Here is a 27052-nt window from a genome sequence, read left to right on the forward strand (position 1 = left end):
GTTTGCGTGAGGGGTGAGCGGGGCGCTGTGCTGAGAGGTCTGAGGAGGCTGAAGGGGCGGGAGGAGGCGGCGGCGGAGACGCGCGGTCGCACCGAGCACTCGTGCCGGGAAAAGACGGTGAGGGCGGGCTGAGCGACGGCAGGAGGCACCGGGGCGGCCGCCTCCCCCATCCTTCGCAGACATGTATATCAAGCAGGTAAGCCGGCGGGGTCTAAGCCGTCCGCCTTGTGCGGTGCGGCCTGGGCCTGGCTGGGTCGGTTTGGCTCGGCCTGCTCTCTCCCGGCGCTAGCGGGGTCTTCAACCTCCAGGAGAGAGGCAGAGCCAGGTCCCGGCCCGCAGCGAGAGGCCCGCTGGCTGCGGGCGGGTTTGAAGGCCTTTGCTTGTTTTGCCGCTGTCCCGGGGGTACAGAGCGGCCTTTGCTGAGGGGGGAGCGTCCCCGGCCCAACTACGGAGCGAGTCCGCCGCGGAGGCTGGTGGGTGCTTTTTCTCCCGCGGTTTCCGCGGCCGGTTTCATTCATTGCAGGTGTGAAGTGGTGCCGGGGGGAGGCCCTCTTGGACGCGGGACTTGTTGGCGAGCTCTGTGGGCACCGTTTGGATGGGGCAGCTTTGGTGTCTTGCCCCTTTAGGCGACGGCCGACCCAGGACCGGGGGGCTCGTAGCCATGCGGGGTCCCTACCCAAACAAGGGGCTCTTCTCAGCTCTCAGGCGGCATCTTTCAGCTGTTAAAGTCGTGGGTTCTCTTCTTTTTTACTTGTATTCTTATATTTTTTTTCAATCTGCCTGTGGTTTCAGTGGGGAAACGTGACTTGTGTTTGAGGTTTCAATTCAGACTAGCTCTCTCTGCCCCTTCTCTCGGGAGAAACAACAGATACATGTTTGTTTCGGGGTGATGCCTTATGCCTCCGGGCGTGAACCATTTAACCTATTATGCTTCATCCTTGACAAGCAATCTGCCGCTAACGTTTAGTTAAAAAGAAAGACCTTGGATGGACCTTTTGCAAACAGTTTTTAAGATTGAGGCGATCATTAATTTTAGTTTTGTAGTGTATCCCAGCAATCGTATTGCATAGTATATTGCACAGTGCGGTTGAATTTTTATGGCTGCTTTCATACAATGTATGTTCATAGAAAGCCTGTTAGGATTCTCATTTCTCAGTGGGCTGAAAATTTACCTGGCTTTCTGACACCCTATGGCTGTCTTGATTAAGAATGCTACTTTATCGTGTTTAGAAGTGCATGTTCTGCATAGAAATCAGGTTTTCATCAACTGTTCGGCCGACAGGGGAGTGTTTCAAGTGTCTTTTGATCGTGTTTTGGTAAATCATTATCATTGCAGGTGCGCACATTGCTTTGAAGTCTTTCAATAAGAATTATTGTTCTCCAGATTTGAATTGCACAAAAGTAAACAGTAGTGAAGATACGCAGAATCAGAGTAAGAAGTCCAGATTAAGTCAGAACAGGGGAAATGAATTTCGTCTGGAAAAAAAAAGAAATTTAGATGGTCAAGAACCAATACTGTTCTAGGAGCTAGAGAAGAGAGCATAACAAGGTGTGAACATGAGAATGAAACGGATGAGGGCAAACATCCTTTATTTTGTTGCTTCTCAGAAATCATTCCTGGAGTTTGAAGATTAAAACTATTAAAATCTTAATCCAAGGCTGTACAAGGCAATAAAGAAGTTATGATGTTTCAGAATATGCAGGATGGATGAAGTGAGAAGTCATCTAGGGAAAAAACTTTGAGAGTGGGGGAAATGGCGTTCAGAGTCTCCTTGTATCGTACTCTTGTGGTGCCTGATCATGTGGTCAGTAAAAGTTTGTGCTTCTGTAGTAATGTCAAAGAAGTAATGGTTGATTGTTTTTGCCATTTTGTAGGGACTTTCAGGTTCTTATGAGAATAAAGTAGATGAATTATTCCAATCTGTATTTTTTTTAGACTATTGTAGGTAAACTGTAAAAGTACTAGAGACCAATTTTTTTTCCCATTTTTTCCCTTTTTCCTCGAAATCTAGTGAGTTGGAAAGCAGCATTGTTTGCCAAATTATGTTTGTTGGTTTTTAGATTTTTATTTGTTTTTCAAAATCAGAATGAGTGAACTTACCTGCTCTGGCCTAGAGCTGGTGGCAAGAATCATAGAATCATAGAATCATAGAATGGCTAGAGTTGGAAAGGACCTTAAAGATCATCTAGTTCCAACCCCCCTGCCATGGGCAGGGACACCTCCCACTAGACCAGGTTGCTCAAAGCCCCATCCAGCCTGGCCTTGAACACTTCCAGGGATGGGGCATCCACAACTTCCCTGGGCAACCTGTTCCAGTGCCTCACTACCCTTACTGTAAAGAATTTCTTCCTTATATCTAATCTAAATCTCTTCTCTTCCAATTTAAAACCATTGCCCCTTGTCCTGTCACCACTCTTCCTGACAAAGAGTCCCTCTTCAGCTCTTCTGTAGGCTCCCTTCAGGTATTGATAGGCTGTTATAAGGTCTCCCCGGAGCCTTCTCTTCTCCAGGCTGAACAACCCCAGCTCTCTCAGTCTGTCTTCATAGGAGAGGTGCTCCATCCCTCTGATCATCCTCGTGGCCCTCCGCTGGACCCGTTCCAACAGGTCCATGTCCTTTCTGTGTTGAGGACTCCAAAGCTGGACACAGTACTCCAGGAGGGGTCTCACGAGCGCAGAGTAGAGGGGCAGAATCACCTCGCGAGACCTGCTGGCCACACTTCTCCTGATGCAGCCCAGGACACGGTTGGCTCTCTGGGCTGCCAGTGCACACTGCCTGCTCATGTTGAGCTTCTCATCCATAAGCACTCCCAAGTCCTTCTCCTCGGGGCTGCTCTCCAGCCATTCTCCACCCAACTTGTATTTGTGCCTGGGGTTGCCACGTCCCAGGTGCAGGACCCTGCACTTGGCTTGGTTGAACTTCATGCAATTTGCACGAGCCCACCTCTCCAGCCTGTCTAGGTCCCTCTGGATGGCATCCCTTCCCTCCAGCGTGTCAACTGCGCCACCGAGCTTGGTGTCATCAGCAAACTTGCTGAGGGTGCACTCTATCCCACTGTCCATGTCACCGACAAAGATGTTAAACAGTACTGGTCCCAGTACCGACCCCTGCGGAACACCACTCGTTACTGGCCGCCACCTGGACATTGAGCCATTGATTGTAACCCTTTGGATGCGGCCATCCAGCCAGTTCCCTATCCACCGAGTGGTCCATCCATCGAATCCATGAGTTTCCAATTTTGAGACCAGGATGTCGTGCGGGACAGTGTCAAATGCTTTGCATAAGTCCAGGTAAATGACGTCAGTCGCTCTGCCCTTGTCTACCAAGACTCGAGTAAGATTTGCTGTTCAAAAAAGGTTTAGATAGGCAAAGTGTTGGAGGAAGTGGCAGACTCTTAGTTTTCCAAAATAGCTGCTGTTGCTTAGATCTGATGTTTGATGGTCAAGGATGAGTAACTTTCTGTGTACGTGTACTCTTAGCTTTAGATTCCAGAAATGAAATAATACAAAAGGGATTTGACAATAAAGATGTGCTGCCTGGGAAGAGAATGACTCTGATTTCTGACTGCGAGTTAGTTAAAGCCTTTTCAGTTTTATTTCATTTAAATTTTTATAAACTCGAGTGTTTGATTTGTTGTCGGGCATGGAATTTTCATTCAGCATTAGTGAGATGGTTTTAATCCAAGAGGAGGTTCATGTGATAATCCTTGATAATGGGCTGTCACATAGTGGGAGAAAGACTTTTAAAACCAAACTTGACATGAATAAATCGGGGCACTTTCTTTTCCCGGTCTTTTGGCTAGTAAATTTTATGGGCAGGATTTCTTCCCTGCTGTTTGTATAGCGTGTTACCAGAATATTACAGTATATGAATGTGATTCTGAAAGTAATTGTTTCTTGAGTTGCTTAGGTGTACAGTTCATGTAGGCTTTTGTTGTAGAGGGAAGAGGCTTGTTTTAATGTTTATAGTACTGCTTCTAGGCTTTTTGCTGCAGTTTTATATGTGCTTCTCGGATACCAAGTGTTAGGCTCATCTTCTGGAACATGGGCTATTTTAATACTTGAAGATGTGAGAGAAGGGATGACGTGTTCAGAACACCAGAAGATGGTTTAGGGACCTTACAAACAAAACAAAGTCTAAATAATTTCACGTTCTAGACTCCAGCGGTAATAATATTGAGAAATATCTTGTAAGATGTTTTACTGTCTTCCTATACGAGTAGTTTTTAGTTTATGATAGTTACCTTAGTGAATCATAGAATGGTTAGAGTTGGAAGGGACCTTAAAGATCATTGAGTTCCAACCCCCCTGCCATGGGCAGGGACACCTCCCACTAGACCAGGTTGCTCAGAGCCCCATCCAGCCTGGCCTTAAACACTTCCAGGGATGGGGCATCCACAACTTCCCTGGGCAACCTGTTCCAGTGCCTCACTACCCTCACAATAAAGAATTTCTTTCTAGTATCTAATCTAAATCTCCCCTCTTCCAATTTAAAACCATTACCCCTTGTCCTGTCGCTACACTTCCTGACAAAGAGTCCCTCTCCGGCTTTCCTGTAGGAATATTGGCATTATTTTAACAGTATCTTGCTTCTGTGGAGGCAGAGCTGGGTGAAGGACATAACGATTAAATGTCAACTCTAGTTCTTTTATAAATGTTCTTGCTGAAAGATCTGCAAACATCAAAACTTATTAGGTGGCTGCTGTCTTTCTGATGTCTTACTAAGAGCAAAGCTGCTGTATAGTCTTTCAGCACAGCTTTAATGTTTGGAAAAGGTTGCTTAATGCTGGAATGTGCATGCTGGAAGTTGGATCAATTTTGCTGCTGTGCAGAACTTCTGAAGTACTGGGATATTGTCACTGTAACTTGTATGTTCCTTGGCCTGGCAAACCACAAATCACTGCTGAAACTGAATAGTTGAAATTTGACATGCTGCTGCTTAGATGACTCTTTGTTGTGTGGCTTCTGAAGATAATTGTGTAGGTTTGTATTTGTCTATTTAGGAAGTGAATTCACCAGAGCTGAGATAGCTTGCTTTTTTACTTCGCCCTTTAAGTTGCACAGTAAAACAAAATAAGAGTGTACAGTTTTTGCAGTCTGCAATTGCTCTACTTGGAGAATTTGCAAATAGAATTCTTACACTGTATGTGAATTGCATTATAAAAATTTAATGTTAAGTCTGGCCCTACTAGGATAGCTGCTTGTTACATTGGAGTTTTCTTTCCTGTATGTAGTATTTGATGCAAATACATCTTTTTGTGTAGTTTGTTACAAAAAGACTCTCAGAATTCTCTTGTTCACTGTGCTTTGGCCTCGATAAGCACCAGCATCTCCTGTGATGTGGGGAGAAAAATGTGTCTCTAAAGTGATGCTTAGGCGAGGGGTAAGTTTTATGATGCAACTTGCTGATATTGAGCTGGAAGGCTGAAGTGTGTGCAAGAAAGGCGGGGGTAATCAAGTATATTGTAATTGATGTAAATGTTCTGTAAAATCTTACAGTTCAAAAACTGCCCAAGAACAGAGAGAACTTTGTTAAAATATCTCACTCTTTTCATTAGGTAATCATTCAGGGCTTTCGAAGCTACAGGGACCAAACCATTGTGGACCCATTCAGCTCAAAACACAATGTCATTGGTAAGTTCTGATACTTGCCTTTTAACATTAACTAGAGTTGCAGTGTTATTTTGGATGATGTTCACATTAAAGTCCTTGACAGTTTTTAACATTCTGCCTACATTTGACTATATTTTCTATTTCAGAAACTTTTTTACTGTTGTCTATAACATAGCACAAGGCGTATTCCACTTATGGTAAATAATGCTAGCATTCAATTTTACTGTGACAACAGTAAGTCCAAGTCTTTACAGACCTTGCTCAGTTTCTAAACTCCTTCATATGTGCAGGTCTCTGTATCAGCCAGACCCCCGTTAAAGGCGGTCCTTGCAGGAACAACAGCAGAGAATTTGTATGGGATTTTTTTTTTCTTGGGGGTATGCAAGTGGGATCATTTTTGGTGAGTAGGCACACTAGCTACAACAAACTGTTGCAGAGAAGATGGTCCTCTTTCTTCCAGCTTTGGAGAACTGAATTTCTAGAATGTGAACTGTCAAAAAGTATAAGTTTCAAGGTGTAGTTGCATAAATAACACCTAATCTAATAGTATGTTGTTGTGCACTGTTCTCACATCTCTTCCTGGTTTTGCCCATGGATGCCTGGTCCTGCCTTTTTATTTGCATTGATTTTAGTTATTGTGCAGCAACTTTGAGACTGCTGGCCTAACAGAAAACAGTCAGTTTTGGATGTGAAAACGTAGTAGCCAAGATTTACTCTGAGACTGGAAAAAACGCGCATATGACTTGAATAGTGTGTCCTATTATGTAATGTTTCTTCAATGGATGCTAAAACTTTATCTAGGTGTTAGTGTTGTTAACAGGAAAATGAAAATAATCCACCTTTACCGTTTTTTGCCTTTTTAAAGACCTTATAGCAATCCCCAGTAGTTTTGGGGATGAGATGAATCTGGAGTGCAAGTAGGCAGGAAAGGATGAAAAGCCTGGGGTGCTTACTGCTGCTGGAAGGCAAGCAGTTTGAAATTAATACAGTAGGTGCTGATACCACACTGACCCTTGCTGAAACACAACAGAATGATCACTGAGATTACTATATGTTAGCATAGCCCAGTGTTCTTACACCTTTATTTTTAAATAGAAATAGTAATACTTGCAGTGTTTTTAAAACAAAACATTGCTGAATTAGCAAGTGGATTATTAAGAAGTTCATACAGTCAGCCTGCATGTGCAGGCAAGTGATGTCCTTTGGTTAAATATAAAACTTTGATGCTAGGGCCAGAAGAATTGGATTTAGGCTTACTGGTTTTATCCCACCAGGAGATCAGTATTAAAAAGAAGAGGATGGAAATAAATAGGATTGGTTTAATCATTATTGTCGTTGTGGAATAGTATTGAAGTTTACAAGTTATTGTAATGTGTTTGAGTGGGGAAAAGACTGCTCTCTTGTTCTCAGACAATGACTAAGTGATCCACCTACTAAGTTTGCCTTATTACCTTGAGATTTTGGTTGGTTGTGTTATATTTGGGTTCTGTTCTTGAATATTTATATGTAAAATTTAATGTACGTTGCAATGTTAACTCATGTGAACTTGAGGTGTGTAAAACTGTATGTTTGAATTTCAGTGGGAAGAAATGGATCTGGAAAAAGCAACTTTTTCTATGGTAAGCATGGATTTCTTAATACAGTAGCGTGGGGATGCTGATGATACCAGCTTTCTTTGGGTTTGCCAGAAGTTGGTTTACCAAATGTTCCTCAACAAGGCATGGCAGATCGGTCCTTACTTGGCAATGATGAAAGGCAGATCTCAATGCACTTGTTGAATACTTACCTTCAGGTTTTTGCTGGTATTTGGCTTCTCTTACTAATGCCTTCTGAGATTTTTAAATGGCAAGAAAGTATTTACAGGAGGAAACTGATTCTAAAAGTCACCCACCTTGAAAGCTGATGGTGGTATTTGCAGTTGCTTTAGACATTCCTAGTGGCTAAATTCTAAGCTGATTCCATAGCAGTATGGTGCAGCTTATACAACATTTTAACGTGGTTTTGAGGGAGATTTTGTGGAGTGGGAGCATCAGTGGAGGAATGAAGATGCTGGTCAAAGGTGTTAGTGGCCTTTATGTTGGTAGTCTTTATAAATTGCCACGTGTTAAGTATTTTAGCGATTAACCGGGGTATGTACTTGTAGAGGAAAGCTCATGAATCTCTACTTGTGCAGCATTGTTAATGCTTATGCGGTGAACTAGGAAGGTGGTGATAATAAGAATTCTTCAGAGAAATTCTAGTGTACAGCAGGCTGAGTGATAATGATCCAGCAGATTAAGGTTTTTAATGAAGAAACATTGTAAAATATTATCAGCTCGTAACTGTACTATATATACAACAGTAAAACAGTATATTTTGAGTTGAAGAAACTGCTGCAGATCTCCCTAAAGGAAAGAATAAATCTTCTGTCTCTTTACAATTTTATTACAGCAATTCAGTTTGTCCTCAGTGATGAGTTTAGTCATCTTCGCCCAGAGCAGAGACTGGCTTTGTTACATGTAAGTGAAGATATATAACAACAATACTAAAGAATAAGCTAATGCATTTGAATGTTACTACAAAAAATGGTAAATTGCTGGGCTGTTGATACTTTAAGCCAATTATTTTGGAAGCATCCTTAAAATTTTTTTGTTTCCCTTTGGCAAAAGGGAATTTTTTACCAAGTAATACATTATGCTGACAATGCGCATTGGTGAATGAGTATCCAAGATTTTCAGAAATAAAAGTGCACGTAGTGGATCTTACATAGATGCTTTTGGCTTTCAAATCCTTGGAAGGAAAGGGGAAATGGGATTGTCAGGGAAAATGGGAGATGAATGAGCTCAAAATCCTCCTAAGGTGGGAATTATCTAAATAAAATATTTTCTTTCTTAGGAAGGTACAGGTCCTCGCGTTATTTCAGCATTTGTGGAAATTATTTTTGACAATTCGGACAACAGGTTACCGGTAAGTTGGATACACTACTTCAGAATTAGATGGTCACTTCAGACTCTAGTATCTCAGTATCATAGAAGGCTTCAGTACTTCTGAAGAACAGAAGGCTGCTTTTGAGTCATTCTGGTTAAAAGTGCCGTAAACGTTCTGGATTAGTTATACATACATACTGCAAACAGTTTAATTTACTGGGTTTTGTTTTCTTAAGATTGATAAAGAGGAAGTCTCACTTCGCAGAGTCATTGGAGCCAAGAAGGACCAATATTTCTTAGACAAGAAAATGGTGACGTAGGTACTTCTTTTCCTTAGCTGAATGAGACTAGTAGTATTGCTGTAAAATTCTCTAGTCACACAGAAAACGTGCATCTCTAGCCTGAAATAAATTAATTCTCACGAGTTCCATGAGCAATACTAATTTAATTGTGTAGTACTGAGTACCGGTGGTTTGATAGCAAGGACATCAGTCTGTGTTCAAAAGGCTTTGAATTTACAGTTTAATCCATTCATTACCATGATCTGTAACTGCTTATATAATATTTCTTTCAGGGCTTTTTTTTTTTAAATAGGAGAGTTACCAGACTTTAGGTTGTTTCATGTCCTTCCTTGTGATTTCTTTAACTGTATTTGCCTCCTTTTTGCTTTAAGAGGCTTCCTTCTTAATCTCTTTCCAACGCTATAGTATTTTAGCTATTTTCCGTTTTTATTCTTTCATTTCATTTTAGAGTTAGTTATTAGCAAATAAAGAAGGTTCTTCAAGCAGTGCATGCATTGCACACAGTTATTATAGTATGTGTTGTATAGTTGTGATGCTTTACTGAATTTTTACAGCTGTCACTTTTACTCTAAGTGTTTTTAATACATTCATAATAACATTTCAGGAAAAATGATGTCATGAATCTTCTCGAAAGTGCTGGATTTTCTCGCAGTAATCCCTACTATATTGTCAAACAAGGAAAGGTAAGATTCTTTTCACAAAGTGGAAGAAATCACTATCAACAGTAGCATGTTTCCTGGATGCCAAACTTAGTTTCAATTATTGCAAAAGTAAACCAAAATCTTTTTAGTTTGAAACAGTTCTTCTAGATGCTGCTCTTGCAAATATTACTGTTTTAGTAGTTTATGTCGATTGTAAGAAAAAAAGTTGTCATATCTGTAATGTTGGTAATTTTTTTCCATGGTAATCTTTGCAGCCATATGCTTTTCTGTATACTTAAATGCAAAGCAGACTTAATTCCTATGACTATTTCAGTGCAAATTCTTAGACTTCTGGACCTTAAGATGATGCAGTAAAGTAATTGTAGAGAATTTTAGGAGGCTAAAAGTACTGTCAGTAGAGGATGAATAGAAACTTGGAAGCACCAAAAGGGAACACACATCAGGGAGAGGGCTCAACAGCATGGCCTGTGTTAACTGGTCTTCAAGACTCAAGCACCTTTACCCGAGCTTTCAAAGGACACCCAGATCTGGAGACAAAGGAACAGATTTCGTGTAATGGCCCACAGGGTGGGACACCATGGAGACGCTGATAACTGTTGGAGCTGATAACTGCTCCAAAAGATTACTGAAAGGCATTCTTAAAAGGGGAATGCAGGAAACTTGAGGAGCACTTGATGGTAGCAATGCTGACCCAGAAGTACAGTCTCTCAGATGTTTATCAGGATAAATTTTCCTACACAGCTGAATGTGTGTATTGGAAAAAAACATCTTCAGTTGGAAAGTCACTTGTGTTTTGTCTTGGGGATTGGTGCATGTGACTTTCACAGCCAAAATATACATACTGGTTTTAATATAATACAAATTAGAAACAGTAACCTTATAAAAGGATGCAACCACTGGAATTCTACTGAAGGAAAGTGAGTTTTATGTTGGGTTTAATTGTATGACTGAGTTAATGTTGGATTAATGAGTGTTTGATGACCTGAATTATTCTAAGAATTATAACGCCGACATTTTGTGGTTTTTGGAGGCATTTAAACTGTTTGCTTAGCACCAGGATGTAAAAGCCCAAGCTTGAATTTCTCTAAACATAATTTTGAGCAGGTAATGATTTCTTCAGTTTACATAATGCTAGTACCCTAAGTTTTAGCAATAACTGGTAGCATTTGAAAACCACCAAAATTCATTGCAAGCAGAACACTTGCCATCCTAAAGTAGTTGTCTCAAAAGGAAAGGAGTGTGGTATATTCTAGGTATCTGAATCTTCCTGCCAAAACCTCGGGCAAACAGGCACAGCAAAAAAAAAGGTGCAATCTTTGATGTGTTGTGGTTAGCCATACATCCAGAGCAGGCTATTGAAATCATAGATCTTGAATTTTCAGATCAACCAGATGGCCACAGCTCCTGACTCTCAAAGACTGAAGTTACTAAGAGAAGTGGCTGGTACCAGAGTGTATGATGAACGTAAAGAAGAGAGTATTTCACTGATGAAAGAAACAGGTAAAAACAGTTTAAGAAACAAATGTTTTATGCCACAGTAATTCCATTAACTCTAAAGGTTCATGGCTTTTTCAGTAAAGCTAATTACTAGATAGATTTTATTTGTGGTAGGTTAAACATATTTCATCCTTGAATTTTAGATATTTCAAAAGGTTTAAGAAGTGATTTCACATGTGCTTTTAGTAATAAAACATTTTAGCTAGGCTAATAGGGATATTTGTACTGTTCAAAACCTCGAGTAATGTCAGCTGGCAAAAATCAGGATAGCTACTGCTATGCGAACTCTAAAGTTTATGTAGTACGGTGTATAATTATTTTAAGTATGTGACCCCAGAGAGTACATGCTTGTGTTGCCTCACATAACTAGCATCAGCAGTTCTGCTGTTTGGATGGTTTTTGGGGGAACTTCTGGACATGGGTTTTCCGTTTCACATTCCATATCTGTTGACAAATAATTAATCACTGGAGGAGATTCAGTAGCTTTAAAGATGTGGAAATGTATGACAGTATTTAACTGAACTTCTATCTTGTCATCTTTCTAAAGAGGGCAAGCGAGAGAAGATCAATGAGTTGTTGAAATACATTGAAGAGCGACTGCATACCCTAGAAGAGGAGAAAGAGGAGCTGGCTCAGTACCAGAAATGGGATAAAATGAGGAGAGCATTGGAATACACCATTTATAATCAGGAGCTTAATGAAACCCGAGCTAAGCTTGATGAGGTAAAATATCTTGGCTAACACAAAATTTAACAGGAGCTGTTGATTTGCCTTTTGCCAATGTCTCCTTGCATTCCTTGGTAGAATCTTGTCCGTGTTCTACACTAATTTAACAAATTATTTTATTTCTACTGTTGAAACAGAATCTTGCCACTTAAGCTATGGTGATATTTTCCTACAGCTTTCTGCCAAACGAGAGACAAGTGGAGAGAAATCCAGGCAGCTGAGAGATGCACAGCAAGATGCTAGAGATAAAATGGAGGTAAAAAGACTTTTAACAAGGGCTCTCCAGAGGTGTGTTTTGGTTTGTGGGTCTCTTCTTGGGGGGAAGGGTGTTCTAACACCATGTTAAATTCTATTTTATGCTTTCATCCTGTTTGGAAAAGGGAGAAATTTTTCACACTTCTAGTGTCTCTTGATCTCTACATAATACCGATCTTGTGAGTTTTGATAAATACAGAAAAGTGCATGCAATATTAAACATACTACATACTTAAATTTGCACAGGAAATAGAACGGCAAGTTCGAGAACTGAAGACAAAGATTTCAGCAATGAAAGAAGAGAAAGAACAACTTAGTGCTGAAAGACAGGAGCAGATTAAACAGAGGACTAAATTAGAGCTGAAGGCTAAAGACCTGCAGGATGAATTAGCTGGCAACAGTGAACAAAGGGTATGTAACAGCAGTGAAATCTTAAAACGTCATTGGCATAAGGTAATATGCTTGTACATTGAACTTTTGGTTTTAGGCTGTGGTCTTTCATTATTTTCTAAGGTTTGCTGGACAGGTATCTTAGTTCTTGTGATGTCTTCTAGGGGATGTAAACATACACTCCTGTGTCATGGTCCTTTATCATCCTGCATGTTGCAAAATCAAACATCTATATTTCTATTAATTGCTGCAAGTATTGGTAAGGAAGGTGGTGTTTGTAGCACTAATCTGAATCGGCCAAACAGCCAAGTTCAAATCTTTCTTGTTTGCATGGTTTAGCTTCTTGAGAATACTTCATTTCGTCCCTCTTTGCTGATTGAAACTGAATTCACTTCTGTAAAGTATTGAACAGTGTAGTATCAGATAAGCAATGGCATCTTGCAATCTTACAATTACTCTTTAGCAGCGAGTATTTGTCTAATAACACAGTTCCTGGTATTACCTAACTTTTAAATACTGCTTTGTTTGACTTTCAGAAAAGACTGTTAAAAGAGAGGCAAAAGCTTCTTGAGAAAATTGAGGAGAAGCAGAAAGAATTAGCAGAAACGGAGCCGAAATTCAACAGTGTTAAAGAAAAAGAAGAGAGGGGAATTGCTAGGTCTGTGGCATTCTATAACGGGGAGTCAAAGCATTTGCAAAAGACCCCAAGATACTAACAATATCATCCATTAACTCAGTTGTACTTGTCGCTTGAGAATGGGGTAGCTTCGTGTACTTAGGCCTGTAAAAAGCCTCCTTTATTGTTGGGGTTGAAATTAGTTGGTGAAACTAATTTTTAAGCTTAACCACTTTTGTGGGCTATTGTTGAATTTTTGTTTTATGATGTCTTCTGGGTGATTTTATGGTCGTTTCCTTTTTGTTACTGATTTGGTGCTTAAATCTTAGAGCCTGGTTTGATGCTTGGAAATTCTTATGGTAGTTTTAATGCTTGCTCTTACTGAATTGAAGATTTCTTTATAATACAGCATGTCTTTTTCTTCTTAAAATAGACTTGCACAGGCTACGCAGGAAAGAACAGATCTTTATGCAAAACAAGGTCGAGGAAGCCAGTTTACTTCCAAAGAAGAAAGGGATAAGTGGATAAAGAAAGAACTGAAATCTTTAGATCAAGCCATCAATGACAAGAAGCGGCAGATTGCAGCTATACACAAGGATTTAGAGGATACAGAGGCCAACAAGGAGAAAAATTTGGAACAGTACAGTGTAAGTTTTCAGCTTATTACTTCTCAGTATTTTAGAGAGAAGGGTTAAATGCTCAATCTAATCTTGGACAATATACTTTGGTGCCTATTTATAAGGAAGATGAGCCTTTCTGGTTGGGTGCAATCTTTTAAAAATACGTTGTTGAAAACATCTGCAGATGTTTTGAACTCCCTTTAGCACTGCATCTAACTTTACCCTATATGTTGACTTCCTTTCTGGTACTTTCCCCAAAATGTTTGGCCTGAGTTTTCAGGAAGAGACTTAAATCTGCCTTGCTTTGGTCTGTGTTGAACACGGCCGTTTCAGATAGATAGCAATTTGTTATGTTTTTATACACGTCTGCTTTGGTTGTTCTCACTCTCCTCTTAGTTTCCCTAAACGATCTTTTAAACTGTGCTGCGAGCACTGCACCTTTGCACCACGATTGCATCTGGTTAGAAGTTGTGTCCCTGTCCATGTTAGAAGATTAATCTATTTCATTACTATCTGCATAATTTTTAGATTTTATTTTCCATTCAGAAACAGCTCCTACACTGCAAATACAGTAGTACAATCCAAAAATATCACTCCTGCTAGCAGCTACAGGAGTGAAAACCCCTGCACTTATGGTGGGAGAGTAGGTAGTGCCAGTTCTGCTACCCTGCATGTGCTGATAGACAGTGTTCTTCGTAGACATCTTACACAAAGACCAAAATCGAGGGTCAGTGACAAAATCTAGGAATGTAGTCATACAAAGATGATAGTGTTCTGCCAAAATACCGTTTGGATGGGGCCCACATTAGCAAAGTACGGATTCTCTGAGTTGGTGAATGAAAGAAATGGCATTAGCCACTGTTTGTGACTATTTTACTGCTCAATGGGAATTCTGTAGAATTGAAGAGGTTCAATTTGGGGCAGCCTTTGATTCCTTTTATAATCATATCTTGGTTTTCTTTTGCTCCTTAAGGAAAGTTGATTTATGCTTAGGCTAAGAGTTGTATAGCTTTTATTGTCCAAAGGGGAGGTGTCTTGGGTAAACATGGAGATAGAGAGTTTGCAAAGTTAGTTTGGAAAAACTTGGCTGTGTTTTGAGAACACAGCTAGTCCTCCTGTACACAGATAACTATGAAAACATTATCTGAGTGCTAGCCCTGAGCTGCTTTGAAAATGGCAAGTGTTAAATGAGCAGGCTTACTTAAGCGTGCTTATTGAGCAATCTAAAATGGCACACTGTTGGCAGCAGCTGTGGTAAAGTGTTAGTACTGCTGGAAAGCAGGCTGAGATTTTTGATTAAGAAGCAGTATGGCATCATACGCAAGGCTAGTATGTATGTTCGTATCACAGGTGTTACATCAGAGTGTGATTACACAGTTATGTGTATGATAGCTACTGTTTTGATTCGGTTTCTTACCATGACTTACAGTGAGCCATTTCACTGTAATACCCAGATGCATAGTTCAACTCAGTGCTTGCCTTGCAGTCTGCTTGATAACTTCACCTTGTTACTGCTCCCTTGCAAAGATGTATTCTTAGTGATTTTGCAGTGTGTTGTAAAATGGTTAAAACGTTTGTAGAAATTGTTTCTGTATTTTAAGTAGTAATGAATAAAAGAAAGATTCTTGAACATAGAGAACTGTCGTTTCATACTGTTCTTTTCTTTGTGTTAGAAACTGGACCAAGATCTTAATGAAGTGAAGGCTCGTGTTGAAGAACTGGACAGAAAATACTATGAAGTGAAAAATAAAAAGGATGAACTACAGAGCGAAAGAAAGTTAGTAATTAATTGAAATATGTCTGAATCTCACTTAATGTGAAGGACCCCAACTGTGTAGTTGTTAACATGGCATGTAGGTATGTTTTTTAAATATAGCCATGTATGAACTCCTGCATTTTGTCTTCCGGTTAGATTAGCAGTCTTTGAGAATAATAATAATTAAAAATGTTCAGACTTCATTCACACTTAAAATATTTTAACTATTTTTGCTCTGTAGTTATCTATGGAGAGAAGAGAATGCAGAACAGCAAGCTCTTGCTGCGAAGCGGGAGGATTTGGAAAAGAAACAGCAGCTTCTCAGAGCAGCGACAGGAAAGGTAAGATACCTTGAATTTGAGAATTCCTCATGAAAGCTTTTCTTACTCTTAAAGGACAAGTCATAGCCATATCTGAAAGATATGACTGTTATTTCTGTTGATTATGGTCTTACGGTCATAATTAGGATGGACAAATAATATTTGTAAGCTGAATTTTTCAAATATTTCTAGCTCTAGAACTACTTGGAAATTAGATTTTAAGCTCAAGGTAATTGAGGCAAGGTAATGAGACCAGGTAGAAATAGAATACTTCTAAAATTTCTTCTGCTTTTTTTTTTTGTTAAAAAAAAAGGCCCTGAAAAGTGACAGATTCTTAATATTTATAATACTTAGGTGTCTTCCATTGGAGCTGTAGGTTAGTTAGCAGGAACTTGGCGAGAAGGAAGGTTACTACAACTTTTACAAAGTTAAAGGTAAAATGGATATTACTTCTACATCTTCTGATTGCACTACAATAACGAGTTCTATTTTAACAGGCCATTCTGAATGGTATAGACAGCATAAACAAGGTTCTGGAACACTTCCGTCGAAAAGGCATAAACCAGCATGTTCTAAATGGCTATCATGGCATCGTGATGAATAACTTTGAATGCGAACCCGCTTTCTACACCTGCGTTGAAGTTACTGCAGGAAACAGGTAATTCCATGCTCTTTAGTGTTACTGAAGTTAAAGCAGCTGCAGCGTTACAGTTTAATTGTTGGTGCCGGTTGCTACTGAAAGTTTAATTCTTTTGAACTTCAGCTCATGTCCTTTTTTTGTCACAGTGCCTTCTATATGGTATGATCAAACTGCTACTCCTTCAAGAAGGAAATAAGAAGAATTCTGCCTATTTAAAAATTAATCTTAGCTGCTCTTGATCTGGCCTAAAAAACCTAAAACAAAACCACACAAAGACCCCCCCAAAAAGGCCCCAGACCCACACTCCTGACACTTACCAGAAGGATTGGTGGTGATGCTGAACTATATTGAATAAAGTGGACAGCATCCTCTGCTGTGGAGAATTCCGCAGTAAGCGATGTTGATGTATCAATGACAACAATAAATAAGAATTATTTCACTTACCCTCACCCATGAGATTTTCTAGTGTGGTCTCTAAACTGTCAAAAACTGCTCTTTAAAAGCTATCTGAAGAGACATTATTGAGTGTCTGTGTGTAACGTGTGTTCTAGAAGACGTAAGTGCCCTTTGGGTGATCAACCGCTTCCTGCAGCATCTGACACTTCAATCTGATGCTTCAAATTAATTTAAATTGTCTTTTTGTATGATCAGTCCCCTGTTCCAATTCATGATTGGTCCTACAAATTCTTGTTCTAAAGAAATGTAGATAGTAGCATAAAGGCAGGAAGGAGGACAGAGGTGACATGGTCTTGCAGACTATCACATAGAAATGTCAATGCTACCACAGTTTAAAATGCAGTCCCTTATTTGAAACATCTGTGTCTGTGTGACCAAGGGTGTCTGTTCAAAGTACTTCACAGTTCTATCTGCATCCTGTTGTGCCCGATAGTTTGGAAAAAGCGGGAACAAGCATTCTGTAGTTAAACTTGCAAAAGAAAAATCACTTCAGTCCCTCTGATGGTAGCCCCAGTCCTGCACAAGGAGATAGATGTGATCTCTATTGATTGTGTACAGAGGTGTAAGATGCAAACTCTGTAAATCCCTGCAAAGAAGGATGAATATTGTATATTGAAATGGTACAGAGGAAAGAGGTTTGCAGTTGAACCAGAAAAGGCTGTGTACTCAGTGACACCATGTGCATGTTGAGCTGCTCTTGTGACTGGAGGGTGAAATGTAAAATTCTTGGCTGATACCATTTTAATGAAAGTGAATAGAGTGTATCCACTTGCTTATTCTAAGGCGCAGACTAGAAGAGAAAATGCAATGTAGCTTTATATTGATATATTACTTAATGGTACCTGCATGCTTATTGTTCCCATACAAAAGTATTTGTGCTTTTAGCACGTAAAGTTTTACTTATTTGTTGGTCTTGTTAATTAGGTTGTTTTATCACATTGTGGATTCTGATGAGGTCAGTACAAAGATCCTAATGGAATTTAACAAAATGAACCTTCCTGGAGAAGTTACGTTCCTCCCTCTGAACAAGCTGGATGTTAGAGATACTGCTTATCCTGAGACTAACGTGAGTTGGAGTTCCTTTTGAACCTTCTTTTACTTTCAAAATATAAGAGTTTATAATTATAATTGTTAGTGTATATTGCTTATTGCCTACCACTTAGCTGTTGAATGCCTGCGATTAAACACTACTTCTAATGTGGGCTTCTTAACACAAAGAGAAGAGAGAATTCCTACCAGGTATTTTCTCTTTAACTTCACCTGAAAAGTAAATAGGTGATAATAAAAGATGCAGAATTTTATTGTATCTTGACAATCAATAATTGCCTGAGTTACTGAATTGTAATTCTTTAAACTGAAATGCTGCCATGGACAAAAGCTGCAAAGCTATGACGTATTACAGCCATGGACAATTTGTCAGTTATTGGAAATGAGTCATGTTTTTATATTTAAAAATGGACAAATAAATGCTCAGTGACAACCATTTAAAAAGTAGTTCTGAAATAAATTTCAATAAAGTATCTGCTCTTTGAAATTTTAGTAGTAAATTAATTGTGCAAATGTTAACTGCTTCCTACAATAATTATGGTAGAATAAGTTCTTTAAAAATAAATGTGATTTTTTTTTTTTTTTTCCCCCTCAGGTAAATATAGGAAAAAATAAATAGGAAACAATCAGACTTCTAGTATGCTTATTTTGGTAGGGCTTTACTAGTAAAACTATTAATGTTTGTATCCTGCTTTCTACAAAAAGGGAGTAACTTTTTTTTTGAGGGGAAAAAATACTGCCTGCCAATTTACGATACTTATTCAACTTGTTTCAGTAGATTCCTGGCAGACTCTTAGTTGACTTTAGGCTCAAGTGTAGCTGTTAAAAGCTAAAATTGCTAAATCTTGCACTTGACTTCCATGGATTGTTTATCTGTTTGTCTTGGGAACGTTCAGTCTGTATGTCATCCTTCTACTGACAGCTGTTTATTTCCAAAGTGTCATTCACAAGACTTTTCTTTGAGTTCAGGGTTTGACATTCTGTATGTAAATAAAGATACATACAGCTCCAGAAATCATTGTTCTAGAAGTTTATTAACTGTGAAGCCGATGTTAATATTTGCTGAATTTGAGATACGTTAAACTTTTAGAAATTCTTGTTGTAAGGCTAGACTGTATTCTGTTTTTATTCTTGGTGGTAGTTTCTTTTTTCTAGGGCTGTCTTAAATTCTGAGTATGAGTTAGTTGCAATATACTTGCCGTATTTGTATCAATATGTTCTTTTCATTAAAACCACTGTCACTTCAGGACGCTATTCCTATGATCAGTAAACTGAGATACAATCCAAGATTTGACAAAGCTTTCAAACATGTGTTTGGAAAGACTCTAATTTGTCGTAGCATGGAGGTGTCTACTCAGCTGGCCAGAGCTTTCACTATGGATTGTATTACTCTGGAAGGTAAATGTTGCAATTTCATAAATTATTGATTGTAAAAATGGGATCCCTGGAATGTGAGGCTTATTAAGTCTGTTAGTGTTGTCAAAATAATATTTTTTTAAAATAATAGTATACTTTACTGAGATGTACAAGGCTGCACTTGGTTAAGTACAGTGCTTAAAAATACAGAATTTCTTCACAAGCCATTGAATTTTGTGATCTAAAAGCTAGTAGCAGTGTATTTCCATGCTGAGAATTGTAAAGCAGATGAGGTTTGTATTCATCCAATTTGTTTTATCCAATGTAACAGGCATTTGTTTTCCTGGAGTACTTACAGTGTTTTCCACAAACTTAAACCAGTGTTTAGAGTGTGAATGCCTCAATTACTGATAAGTTCAAGGTGAATTCTTCTCTGTACCAGACATGTTTACATTTTATGTTCTCTGAAATAATCTATATCTCCTTTAATTGCCTGTTCTTGGAGGACAGATTCCCTGCAGGCTTATTGTTGTCTCTTTTTGTCTCTTAAAATCAATCTGAAAAAATTCCAAAGGATGTCTGAGTAGGAAATGATTAATTTTTCAGTAACAGTATATTCTGCAAACTACAGATGCTGCTAATTACTCAGCCTCTCTTTTGTTTTCTCCCTAACAGAAGATCTGAGATTTATTTTCTTTTCAACTGTTAGTGCTAGGCATTTGCATTTTCCCCTTAATAGAAGTATTTTTTTCCTTCAAGCTGCGTGGCTTCAGAAGTTAATTAAAAACAACAATAAAAAATAGTTAATACTTAAAGGAGGTCATAGCAGTCTAGGTTGGTCTTGAGAAAGGAAATGCATTTTAAGTTGCATACAGAAATAAGCATTTCCCTGATTACTGTAAACATATGTAAGTGATTCCTGATACTGATGCAGTGCTTCTGTACGTTCGTTGAAATGTTCTAGTTAATGTAAGTTGTACTGTAGAAACTGCTCTGAACATTATGGAGAGCATATAGGGTGCGGTTTATATTCTCACTCTGTTTTGCTTTTAGGGGATCAAGTCAGCCATCGCGGTGCTTTGACTGGAGGTTATTACGATACAAGGAAGTCTCGTCTTGAATTGCAAAAAGATGTTAGAAAGGCAGAAGAAGAACTTGGTGAACTCGAAGCAAAACTCAATGAAAATTTACGCAGAAACATCGAAAATATCCTTTTGTTGTTCTTGGGGAAAGGTTGCGTGATAAAGCTTTTGTTTTGTAGTTAGAGTAATAGATAAAAACCAGGAGACTAATTTTTGTTAAGGTTACGTATTAGCTGTGGCATTTGTTTTGGCTGTTAGAGTTTTTTTTAGTAACAAAGAAATCAATGGTAAAACAGAAACAAAACCTCTGCATGTGAAAATTGGTGTACAACCAGTGATAATAGATTTTAAAACACATTCGTTGTTCATGGGCCTGAATTGCATTCTTTTTTAAAAATAATTTTTAGGTTAATGTAGCTAGTTAAGAAATAGTTTCTATACCACTGCTGTTATTTTTTTGGTAAAACTTCCATGCTGAGGAAACTTGACTGAAAAATACTAATTGAAGCACACCTTGTCTGATAGTGCTTCAGTGAGTTGCTGGCAGCGTAGGCTTCAGGAAAAAGGAGCTTTAGGAATTTGTCCCCATTAAAATTTGATCTTGATCTTTAAAGCTTAGAGATGAGGGTAAGCCCTAAATGATGAGGCTTTCTATGCTATTATATTCTCTTCTATATTTTGTAAGATCTGAGTTTTCCTTACAAGTTCAGATGTATCCCTGTGGTGTTTTAAGGTCCATGTTGTAAAATTAACAGCTAAATGAAACTTTCCTCATTTGTTTTTGGTGTTGATAAGAGTGCTCAAGTTACTTTTGGTTAGTCTTTTGATGGTTTTTGATTTCTCTGTACAACTGAATATTTCGTTTTTGTGGGATGTTTTGTTTGGTTGGTTTTTATTTTGACGGCAGCTGAATACGCCAGAGTAAAAATTGAAGGTATGAGTAGGTACCTTGTAAAACAAGGACAGAGTTTTCCTTAGCCCACGGTATGGATTAATAATGAGATCGACCAGCTAATGAACCAAATGCAGCAAATTGAGACACAACAGAGAAAGTTCAAAGCCTCCCGAGACAGTATTTTGTCAGAGATGAAAATGCTGAAGGAGAAAAGGCAGCAGTCTGAAAAGACATTTATGCCTAAGGTATAGTATGGAGATATTGAAAGCTGTTACTGGTTTTATATTAATCGGTTCATTAATATTACTGGTAAACTTGTATACATTCTGGTTAACATCATAATATGAAATAACAAATATGTCACAAAAATATGTTTACATAGAAAAGTGAAATTCATTTGAATCTACAAATTGCTTTGAGGAATGATTCTGTGCGATATCTGTTCCGTAGCAACGTAGTTTGCAGAGCCTGGAGGCAAGTTTACATGCTATGGAGTCAACGAGAGAATCATTAAAAGCAGAACTGGGGACTGATTTATTGTCTCAGCTCAGTCTTGAAGATCAGAAACGTGTGGATGCTCTTAATGATGAAATTCGACAACTACAGCAAGTAAGGAAATGAAAATGTCTTGCCATTAAATGTGGTACCTTTCTTCTCTAAACTTATTTTTGTCCTTTTGTATGAAAAGTCACTTATAAATGTAGGGTAATTAAAGTAGTATTCCATCAGTAGTATGTTTGGAGTTTTCTCATTTGCACATTTTTCTCAAACGCTGGGTGAACTTTACTAGAGATACTGTGAGAGAATTGCAGCTATTTGTGTTGGAATCATCACAGCTTCCTTGCTTCTGCTCTTGGACTTGACAACAACAATAAATACAAATAGATATCATCTGAAAGGGGTGATACACAGTGTGGGGAAAATAAAACAATGGCTTTAAGCATGTGGTAGATGAGACAAAACTAACCCGTGTTGAGAAAATCCTACACAGTTTAAGAAAACTTAGTGATTTGTATGGTTGGCTTTCATACTAGACAGCTGCAGAAATACCATTTGGTCCAAAGAGTTGTGCAATATTTTAATATACAGAATTGTGTGACGAGTGGAGGTTTTCTGTTTGTATGTTTTTTAACAAGGAAAAAATGGTTGTTTAGGAGTCATTTAATGCAATTAATATATTCCTGTTATTTTTTCAGGAAAACAGACAGCTTTTGAATGAGAGGATTAAACTGGAAGGCATTATCACAAGAGTTGAAACGTATCTCAATGAGAATCTGAGGAAACGCTTAGACCAAGTGGAACAAGTAAGAATTTTCCCTTAAATGTACTTTTTGCAATCTGTTTGTTGGTTTATTTCCAGGACTTTAATTATTTGATAAATGCTCCTTCGTTACCCTGCATTATCTGTGATGGGTTTTGCTCTTCCCATATACACGCTAAGTGTTTTGCTTAAATTTCAGCACAGTATATTAGGCATATGAATTTTTGACAGAAATCCTCCTCTAAATACACACCCTGTGTATAAATAGGACCAGCATAGTTACAGATTTGTTTAGAGGTCTAACTATTCTCTAAAACTTAACTAAAATACAGTAATATGTGGAGTAGCAGAAGATAACTTGTTTGTCTGGCTTACACTTTTGTTCCCTTCCATGCTGAAGCTTGGTGGCATTTACTTTGTCCCGTAGGAACTCAATGAGCTTCGAGAAACAGAAGGTGGCACAGTTCTTACTGCCACAACATCAGAACTTGAGGCTATCAACAAACGAGTGAAAGATACACTGGCACGGTCAGATGGTTGGTAGCACCACTTTTTTTTGAAAGAAAATTCTCCAGGGTTTTGAAAGTTCACATGTACCATATTTTGGTTTAGAAGTAGACTGTGATACAAGAAGTAATCATTAATTTAAAATGTGCTGTAGGAGTTACACAGTGTAACAGACTTTTGGAACTCACTCCAAAAGATAAGTGAAACAGGATTTTGTGCATGTTGTACATAAACAAAAGTGTCCACAGTTGTGCACAGTAATACCAGTAAGTATGTGTTGGTGATAACAGACTTCTGGCTTCAGGGCATAGTACTTTTGAAGCAAGCTTTGTACAAGATCATGTTTGTGTAGTTCTTGAATTTGGTCTAACCTATCAAAAACTAAGCTGCAGTCAAATAGGAAATAGCTTCTGTGTGGCTCAAACTTTTTTTGCTTCTCTTTCTAGACTTTAACAATATGACCATGGTATGTTTGTTAGGGTTTTTTCTGAGCTGTATGCTTATGGGGAAGAACAGAGAGGGATTTCCAGCTTTTTGTTTTAAGATTAAGTTTCTACTCTTTAATAAGTCTTTTTCTTTAGATTATCTTTTTGTTTCATAAATACTTGACTGGATAATTGTTGATTTTATACAGGCATGTAAGTCTTACCGCTTTGGTTTTTGTGCTCTCACCCGATACCACAGATCTGGATAACTCTATTGACAAAACTGAAGCAGGAATTAAAGAGCTTCAAAAGAGCATGGAACGCTGGAAGAACATGGAGAAGGAGCATATGGATGCCATTAACCACGATACAAAAGAACTTGAAAAAATGACTAACAGGCAAGGCATGCTCCTCAAGAAGAAAGAGGAATGCATGAAGAAAATCCGAGAGTTGGGTTCACTTCCACAGGAGGCTTTTGAAAAGTATCAGACTTTAAGTTTAAAGCAGGTAATAACTGTGCTTGGTTTCATGTTTTGTGACCTGAAATATTAGTGTCATGTACATCTTGAGTGTCAAATGTGGCTGGATTTGCAAGGCGCTTTGATACGTTAATATTTTCCTTTTACAGTTATTCCGCAAACTAGAGCAGTGCAATACAGAACTGAAGAAATACAGTCATGTTAACAAAAAAGCCTTAGATCAGTTTGTGAATTTCTCGGAGCAGAAGGAAAAATTGATAAAAAGACAAGAGGAACTGGACAGGGGCTACAAATCCATCATGGAACTGATGAATGTCCTTGAGCTCAGGAAATACGAGGCTATTCAGCTGACTTTCAAACAGGTAACAAAATGGTAACTATTGTAAAAACATTGGTGCTGAAATCAAATTGGGTGTGTGGCCTCTATATGGGAAGAAGCAGATACTAAGTACATGTATTCAATAGAGGGCAGTCTCATGTAACTAGAGGTTTGAGGGCTGTGTGTTAGATACTGAAGAAGAAAGGCTAGCATTTTAAACAGGTGCTCATCTTGGTTGTATTACAACTCTAGCTTTGCTTTAAACCCTTTAAATACTTCCTTTCTGGTGAATCTGGGGAATGTCTGGTCATAAACTGCACCAAAACCATTCTCCAGATTTAGTGAAAGTAATTCCTAATGTTAACAAAATATCAACTATGAAGTATGTTAAGTCTTCAATTTTCTTAACTGAGATCTCATCTAAAGTTTACAGAAATATTTAATACTTGCTTTTGCTGCTGGTTTATGTTCTAATTCTACCACTTTCTTGAAAAATTTGAAAATTCTCATACTACAAGAACAGTTGCCTTTGATGTTTTTAAACCAATCTCTGTATAGTGTATGTTTCTCACTTCTACTTGTGCTTAAGAATGAATACGGATCTCTTCTTTACTCTGCTTTAAGCATGATCATGTGTGATCATGTTAAAATAGCTGTTGTCTGCAATTGGTTTCAATATGTAAAAATTAACTGCTGCATTGACTGTTTCTTTTTCAGGTGTCAAAAAATTTCAGCGAAGTATTCCAGAAGTTAGTCCCTGGTGGCAAGGCCACGTTAGTGATGAAGAAAGGAGATGTGGAAGGCAGTCAGTCCCAGGATGAAGGTGAAGGTAGCACTGAGAGTGAAAGGGGATCTGGATCTCAGAGCAGTGTTCCATCTGTAGACCAGTTCACTGGAGTTGGCATAAGGGTAAAGAAAAATATTTGTGTTTCAGTACTCTGAAAAGTCGCTTAGATTGCCTTTTAACTATAATTTTAAAAGGCAAAGTTTAATTGGTCCTGTTTATTTATTATAATAACAAGCAATATTGTGGTTTAATGTTTTGAAATCATCTTGTGTTGTTTTCTTAGGTATCATTCACAGGGAAGCAGGGTGAAATGAGAGAAATGCAGCAACTTTCAGGTGGACAGAAATCCTTAGTGGCCCTAGCCCTGATCTTTGCTATCCAGAAATGTGATCCAGCTCCTTTTTACTTGTTTGATGAAATCGACCAAGCCTTGGATGCTCAGCACAGAAAAGCTGTGTCAGGTAACTGTCTACCTTTATTCACCTTCATTGTGGTTGAAGGTGACAGTCTGTCTTCTCGTCTCTTATGTTTAAGATAAAAGCTTTTAATCATAAAAGCACATTTTTTAATATTCCAACACGTGTGTTAGAATTTAACTTTGTGCCTTCTGAAGCTTTCATGAACTTGGTTGGAGACGGAAGCTCTGTGTTGACTACTGTGTCTAACGGGTCTCCTTACTACACTCAGGGTGGTGGAAATAGGCGTTTCAAAGTGTAGTTTGACTTTAAAAATTAACTTCTAGCTCAATGCATTGCTAGAAAAGTGCTTACTCTGTTGTTCATCACAGACGTTTAATACCCCACTGACTTTGAGTGGCTGGATTTGTCAGAGTTGATACTGGAATTAATAATACTTAAAAATCTGGTATGGATCCTTTCTTGATCTGTGAGGGGTTTTATTTTATTAACCAAAACCTCATTTTGAATAAGGAATAGCAAACTCTTTGCCTGTCTCATGTTAAGACCTGTCCTGCTTTATTGAAAAGATTACAATAGAGAATTTGTGTGTTCTTCTTTTTAGATATGATTATGGAACTAGCGGAACATGCTCAGTTTATTACAACTACTTTCAGGCCTGAACTGCTTGAGTCCGCTGACAAATTCTATGGTGTAAAATTCAGAAACAAGGTAAATAATGTTTTAGTTACGGCATTTACTTGTGAACCTTACCAAGTTGTGCATTTGAGACTTAACAAGAGTTCAAAGTGAATCAATCTTATTTCAGTGATGATTTTCTAGTTATATTGCAGTCCTGTGTAAAAGTTCTTGAAAAAGAATTTAAATACATACAGATGTCCCTTGTCATGTTCTTTAAAGGAGATTAGAAATTGATTATGCTCCTGTTGCGGAATCCTGGAGCCTTCAAAAATAACTGTGTCTTTTATTCTGCAGGAGATACTGTAATAACCTTATACTTCTTTCTGTTCCGCCAGGTTAGTCATATTGATGTGATCACAGCGGAAATGGCCAAAGACTTTGTAGAAGACGACACCACGCATGGTTAAATGAAACTGTACTTGTTGCTTGTTTGGAAGATGTGTATAATGCTCTGTTTATGCCAGGGACCTGTAAATTTAAGATATGAAGTATTTAGTCCTTGTTTAAAATAGTTTTTGAACATACATTTTAACCAAGACCCCAGAAGGCTTAGTTTCAAAGGAGCTTGAGTATCCATTTTGTCTCTGTTGCTGTATTTTATAAGATAATTGTTAATGTTACCTTTATACAGTACCTGTAGTTTGGAAATTTTATTCTCTTCCCTCAAATCTTTTGTAAAGTGTCTGTTGCTGTTTTAAAGCTTTTCAGAAAGTGCTAGTTATTCCTTCTTAAGTATAATTTTATCATTTATATTGCCTCACATGGTTTTTTTAATGGCTTCAATTAAAATGATTGGTTTTATCGCTGTAACTTGTATATATTAAGTTTTTGGTTTATATGGTCTTTCTTTGGAGGATTCCACTGAGATGGAGTAAATACTGTTTGGTCATATTGGAGCTGCGTGTTTCAGAAGTGTGAGACAAAACAGTTCTTTGAAGCTATTTTTACTTCTCCCCCTTTTTTGCATGTTGCCAATGCCAGCAGAAAACCATCCCAAATCTGTGCTTGTCCAAATTCACAGCGTTCTGGTTATTGAAC

General features: G+C 38.3%; 1 protein-coding gene across 1 annotated transcript; it reads left to right on the forward strand.

Moving 5' to 3' along the window:
• Positions 1-26836, forward strand: SMC3 (structural maintenance of chromosomes 3). Its single transcript, XM_074159025.1, has 29 exons — positions 1-196; positions 5559-5634; positions 7194-7232; positions 8044-8111; positions 8488-8559; positions 8756-8835; positions 9426-9504; positions 10866-10983; positions 11528-11703; positions 11882-11962; positions 12208-12372; positions 12888-13009; positions 13401-13614; positions 15261-15364; positions 15585-15684; positions 16161-16321; positions 17684-17825; positions 19054-19204; positions 20216-20368; positions 21233-21384; positions 21590-21748; positions 22336-22443; positions 22828-22936; positions 23592-23839; positions 23961-24173; positions 24848-25039; positions 25201-25378; positions 25938-26044; positions 26350-26836. Exons 1-29 carry the CDS (start codon positions 182-184, stop codon positions 26419-26421), a joined length of 3654 nt encoding a protein of 1217 aa, XP_074015126.1. The 5' UTR covers positions 1-181; the 3' UTR covers positions 26422-26836.
• Positions 26837-27052: the final 216 nt, after the last annotated feature.

The sequence above is a fragment of the Numenius arquata genome, chromosome 15 (assembly GCF_964106895.1).
Source record: "Numenius arquata chromosome 15, bNumArq3.hap1.1, whole genome shotgun sequence".
NCBI classification, from domain to species: Eukaryota; Metazoa; Chordata; class Aves; order Charadriiformes; family Scolopacidae; genus Numenius; species Numenius arquata.

Bases quoted from the DNA above. Each gene is read 5' to 3' on its own strand.
- SMC3 (XM_074159025.1), top strand. The intron at 13,615-15,260 runs GTAAGTTTTCAG...TCTTTGTGTTAG, and splicing joins AAAATTTGGAACAGTACAGT to AAACTGGACCAAGATCTTAA. The intron at 20,369-21,232 runs ATATCCTTTTGT...AGCCCACGGTAT, and splicing joins TTTACGCAGAAACATCGAAA to GGATTAATAATGAGATCGAC.